Source organism: Bombus vosnesenskii, unplaced genomic scaffold, assembly GCF_011952255.1.
Source record: "Bombus vosnesenskii isolate JDL3184/JDL3185 unplaced genomic scaffold, Bvos_JDL3184-5_v1.1 scf7180000016279, whole genome shotgun sequence".
In the NCBI taxonomy this organism is placed as follows: Eukaryota; Metazoa; Arthropoda; class Insecta; order Hymenoptera; family Apidae; genus Bombus; species Bombus vosnesenskii.
Window position 1 is genome coordinate 491,843 of NW_022884348.1, and position 4,124 is coordinate 495,966.

At 28.9% G+C, this 4,124-nt stretch overlaps 2 protein-coding genes across 2 annotated transcripts; one reads left to right on the forward strand and one right to left on the reverse strand.

Moving 5' to 3' along the window:
* Window positions 1-25: 25 nt before the first annotated feature.
* Window positions 26-2,141, forward strand: LOC117242841 (probable tRNA N6-adenosine threonylcarbamoyltransferase, mitochondrial). The gene is made up of 5 exons (XM_033509828.1): window positions 26-605; window positions 706-964; window positions 1,045-1,173; window positions 1,319-1,675; window positions 1,757-2,141. Exons 1-5 carry the CDS (start codon window positions 346-348, stop codon window positions 2,060-2,062), a joined length of 1,311 nt encoding a protein of 436 aa, XP_033365719.1. The 5' UTR covers window positions 26-345; the 3' UTR covers window positions 2,063-2,141.
* A 7-nt stretch (window positions 2,142-2,148) lies between these two features.
* LOC117242842 (GTP-binding protein 10 homolog) lies at window positions 2,149-3,981 on the reverse strand. Its single transcript, XM_033509829.1, has 4 exons — window positions 3,659-3,981; window positions 3,239-3,542; window positions 2,948-3,166; window positions 2,149-2,863 (listed from the first exon to the last, which is right to left on the reverse strand). The coding sequence occupies exons 1-4, from the start codon at window positions 3,695-3,697 to the stop codon at window positions 2,256-2,258; spliced, it is 1,170 nt and encodes a 389-aa protein (XP_033365720.1). The 5' UTR covers window positions 3,698-3,981; the 3' UTR covers window positions 2,149-2,255.
* Window positions 3,982-4,124: the final 143 nt, after the last annotated feature.

Here is a 4,124-nt window from a genome sequence, read left to right on the forward strand (position 1 = left end):
CGAAATCTCGAAATAATATCGAATACAATATCATAACAAATATAGTAATGACACATATTATTCCTGCCCTTGCATATTGCATTAATTTCATACACTACATAAAATAAACAAAATTGAGTAAAGTACCACATATAAATCATTAATTTAATTATTAGCATTTTAATGGGCTAATACTATTATGTTTGATACGGTTATGTTTGAATTTGTGCATAAGTGCAAATGCAAATAACTTAAGTACACAATATAATTTTAACATGTCTATATATGTATATATACTCATACATGTATATACACAATATATGTCCACATATATTATAATGTTCTAAATATAAATGAAAAGAGTTCATGTTTAATTTAAAATTGGGAATGGCATATAATACAGGCTTATTGTTTCACAAATACTTATATAAACATTCTACAAATAATGTTAAATTTTCATATTTACATAAACGTAATTTAAAGTTAGTACAGAACTTTTTCCACAGCAAGCCTACTATAATTTTAGGAATAGAATCTAGCTGTGATGACACAGCTTGTGGAATTGTTGATAGTAAAGGACAAATTTTAGGTGAAGCAATTAGTTCTCAATATCTGACACATTTGAAGTAATTAAAAAATTTTGTTAATAATTTTTCTTATAATGCTTATATAATATATTATAGAATCTTTTAAGATGATTTAGAATATAACTTTGATGTTTTCTAGTCTTGGAGGAATAATTCCATCAGTTGCAAGAGTATTACATAAAAACAATATTACAAAAACTTGTGAGAATGCATTAAGAGCTGCAAATCTAACGTTAAAAGATATTGATGCAATAGCTACAACTGTAAAACCTGGTCTTCCTATGTCTCTTAGAGTTGGAACACAATTTGGGAAATATCTAGCACAGATTGGGAAAAAACCTCTTATACCAATACATCACATGGAAGCTCATGCTTTAACAGCAAGAATGAACAGAGAGGTCTTTTTATAAAATGTTCATATTTAATATATTATAAAATTTGATTAATAAGGAAGATATAAACTAACTTTTAATTACAGATTAATTTCCCATATCTTATTTTATTAGTTTCTGGGGCCCATTGTTTACTAGCAATTGTTGATAATGTAAATAAATTTTATTTACTTGGTACTTCTGTCAATAATGCACCTGGGGAGATGTTTGATAAGGTAATCATTGCATTGTTGATATCATCTCTTTTTTAACTATCATAATTTTGTTTACATATTTTTTAATACATTTTTAATTCACATAACTTAGATGAGAAATAGTAAATGGATTAAATTAAATTACTCTATAAGTTTACATTTATAGGTTGCACGAAGACTCAAATTAAAAAATATTCCAGAATTTAGAACTTTAAATGGAGGCCTAGCTATAGAAATTGCAGCAAATAAAGCATCAAACACTGAGCAGTTTTTTTTTCCACCTGTAATGACAGGATACAGTGATTGTAATTTTAGTTTTTCTTCATTCTTAACTCTTTGTAGCAAGTACATTGAATTAGAAGAAAGAAAACATAACATAGTGGGTGATGCAGTGATTCCTGATGCATATAATTTATGTGCAGCACTTCAATTAGCTACAGTGACACATATTTGTCATAGGACTCAACGAGCAATGGAATTTGTTAATAAAATGTCATTATTTCCTAAAAATAAACGAACATTGGTACGTTAAAAGTATGAAGAACACTGCCTTAATTTGATATATATGTGTGTTCAATATATATTGCTTATTTTTAACGAACAGGTTGTATCTGGAGGAGTAGCATGTAATAATTTCCTAGCTGAAGCATTGAATATTGTGAGTACAGAATTAGGTTATAGCTTTATAAGAACTCCACCTAAATTATGTACTGATAATGGGACGATGATAGCATGGAATGGAATAGAAAAATGGATTGCAGATGTAGACATCATCAGAAATCCAAACGAAATTGAAAAAATCGAAATAGAAAAGACGGCCCCACTTGGAGAAAATTGGATTAAAAAAGTAGAAGCAGCAAAATTAAAGTGTAAATGGGTAAAAATAAAGAAAAAACTTCTAAACAATTAAAAGAATAAAATGTCAAATACATATATTGTTATGTTGCAAAGGCTATTAATTACAAGGTTGTTACTTTTTCATTTCTGTATATACTGTTTTTAAAAAAATATGTTTTTGTTTTGATTATACAGTGTTTCAGTATGGATAGGTTGTACTACCCGTAACGAAACACCGTGTAATTCGTTTAAATAAATATGATAAGTTATAAGAGTGTCGGCGCATATTGCTGCATTTGTTTTTTTAACTTTGTACGTAAACAATCTTCATTTGAATCCATGTCTTGAACGGAAATTTTTGCTTCTTCATATTTATCAATAATATGCCTAATCTTTGTTTTAATTTCACGTATCTCATCTGCATTTTGTAAAATTAGAGATGTTGTTATAATATCATCAAATTGCAATACTCTTTTTGGTTGAATTGATTCATCAAATTCTGAGAGAAATTCTGATAAATTATTTAATTTTAGTTTAATTTCATTATAGATTTCATTTGCTCCATTTGTATCCATTTTATTTACTATAATCATTGTAGGTCTATCTAGCAAATCAGGATTATAAAGTTCAATTTCCTTATTTAATAAGAGCACAGTTTCTAGGCAAGATCTATGTTTATGTCTTATAGAAAATTTACATCCCTGAATGTCTACAATAAAGAGCAGTAATTTTGTTCTTTCTATGTGTTTTAAGAATCTATGACCCATTCCTTTATTAATATGTGCACCTTCAATTAAACCTGGTAAATCTGCAACTGAAATCTCTCTGTGATCTTTATACTTTATAATACCTACTTGTGGTTTTATAGTTGTAACTGAAAAAAACCATAATAAGTAAGAAAAAATAGTATACATTTAACTAGTAAAAAAATAATGTGTTTTATACACAGTAAACTTACATGGATAATCTGCAACCTTTGATTTAGCTTTTGAGATTGCATTTAGAAATGTACTTTTCCCTGCATTTGGAAAACCTATCAAACCAACATCGGCAAGTAACTGAAGATCAAGAACTATAGTGCGACTTTGACCTTTAAGACCACAATAGCCTGTCCTTTCACATCCCCCTATTCCACCTGTAGCAACTACCAATTTTGTATCCTTTGAATTCATTGTACCTATATTTTAACAAATAGATATCATAAACAATCAAGAATAATTATTGTTATTTATTATTACATGTACATTACCAAGTTTAATGCGATTTTGATCATAAACGGTGATACCAATTGGAACCCTTATATTTAAGTCTGTTCCAGGTATTCCAATGAGCCCCTTTTTGCTACTATCGCCTCCTGTTCCCGCTTTCAATTTCATGTTTTCTAGTTTGTATTTAACATTTCGTAATGTTAATCTTTCTTTTGAGACAAGACATACGTTTCCTCCTGCTCCGCCTATTCCACCATAAGCAGGTAATCCAGAACCGCCGGTGCCTCCACTTACGTGAATACGCAAACTGTCAATTATGCCTTGTCGCATATATTTCCTTGGTAACTAAATAATTAATCCATAAATCCTTAATCTACATATTTGTAAACTATGTTGTCTCTACTCTATTACTATACTAATTGAATGAAAAAGGAATATTAAATATGTTAAGATTAGATTACCTTTGCTGCACAATATAAAACTCGTGTTAATACAACCATTCTTTTTTTATAAAAAGTATATATATACTGTATTTGTTTATGTACATATAAGATTAAATTCGGTTTGACTTTGCTTTTGGGGGATATAAAACCATTGATCTTTTCCTTGTCATTTAATAATTTTTAGCACGTAGAATCCAAAAATGCAAATCTTAACTTTAGAAATCCGGCAGTTTAAAAATTATGCATATCTAAAGTAGAACATTCATAACGTATTTTACAGGTTAGTATTATTATTATTGCTTAGTCCGTACCTCTCGGCTTTGGACTTTTCGGTTTTACATCTCTTATGTCTATTTCTCTTCTTATATATCTACCTCCCTCTCTTTTCCACTCTATTCTATATTTTATTGGTTAGTACAACGCCATATTGATTCTATCCATCATCTGATTGGTCTACACAGATGAGCATTGAACTGACTAACTG

Excerpts from the sequence above, each read along its gene's own strand:
- LOC117242841 (XM_033509828.1), top strand. The coding sequence starts at position 346 with ATGTTTAATTTAAAATTGGGAATGGCATATAATACAGGCTTATTGTTT. Across the intron at positions 606-705 it reads CAATATCTGACACATTTGAA|TCTTGGAGGAATAATTCCAT; the intron begins GTAATTAAAAAA and ends GATGTTTTCTAG. Across the intron at positions 1,676-1,756 it reads CTAAAAATAAACGAACATTG|GTTGTATCTGGAGGAGTAGC; the intron begins GTACGTTAAAAG and ends TTTAACGAACAG.
- LOC117242842 (XM_033509829.1), bottom strand. The coding sequence starts at position 3,697 with ATGGTTGTATTAACACGAGTTTTATATTGTGCAGCAAAG. Across the intron at positions 3,543-3,658 it reads TTTTATATTGTGCAGCAAAG|TTACCAAGGAAATATATGCG; the intron begins GTAATCTAATCT and ends TTAATTATTTAG. Across the intron at positions 2,864-2,947 it reads AAAGGTTGCAGATTATCCAT|TTACAACTATAAAACCACAA; the intron begins GTAAGTTTACTG and ends GGTTTTTTTCAG.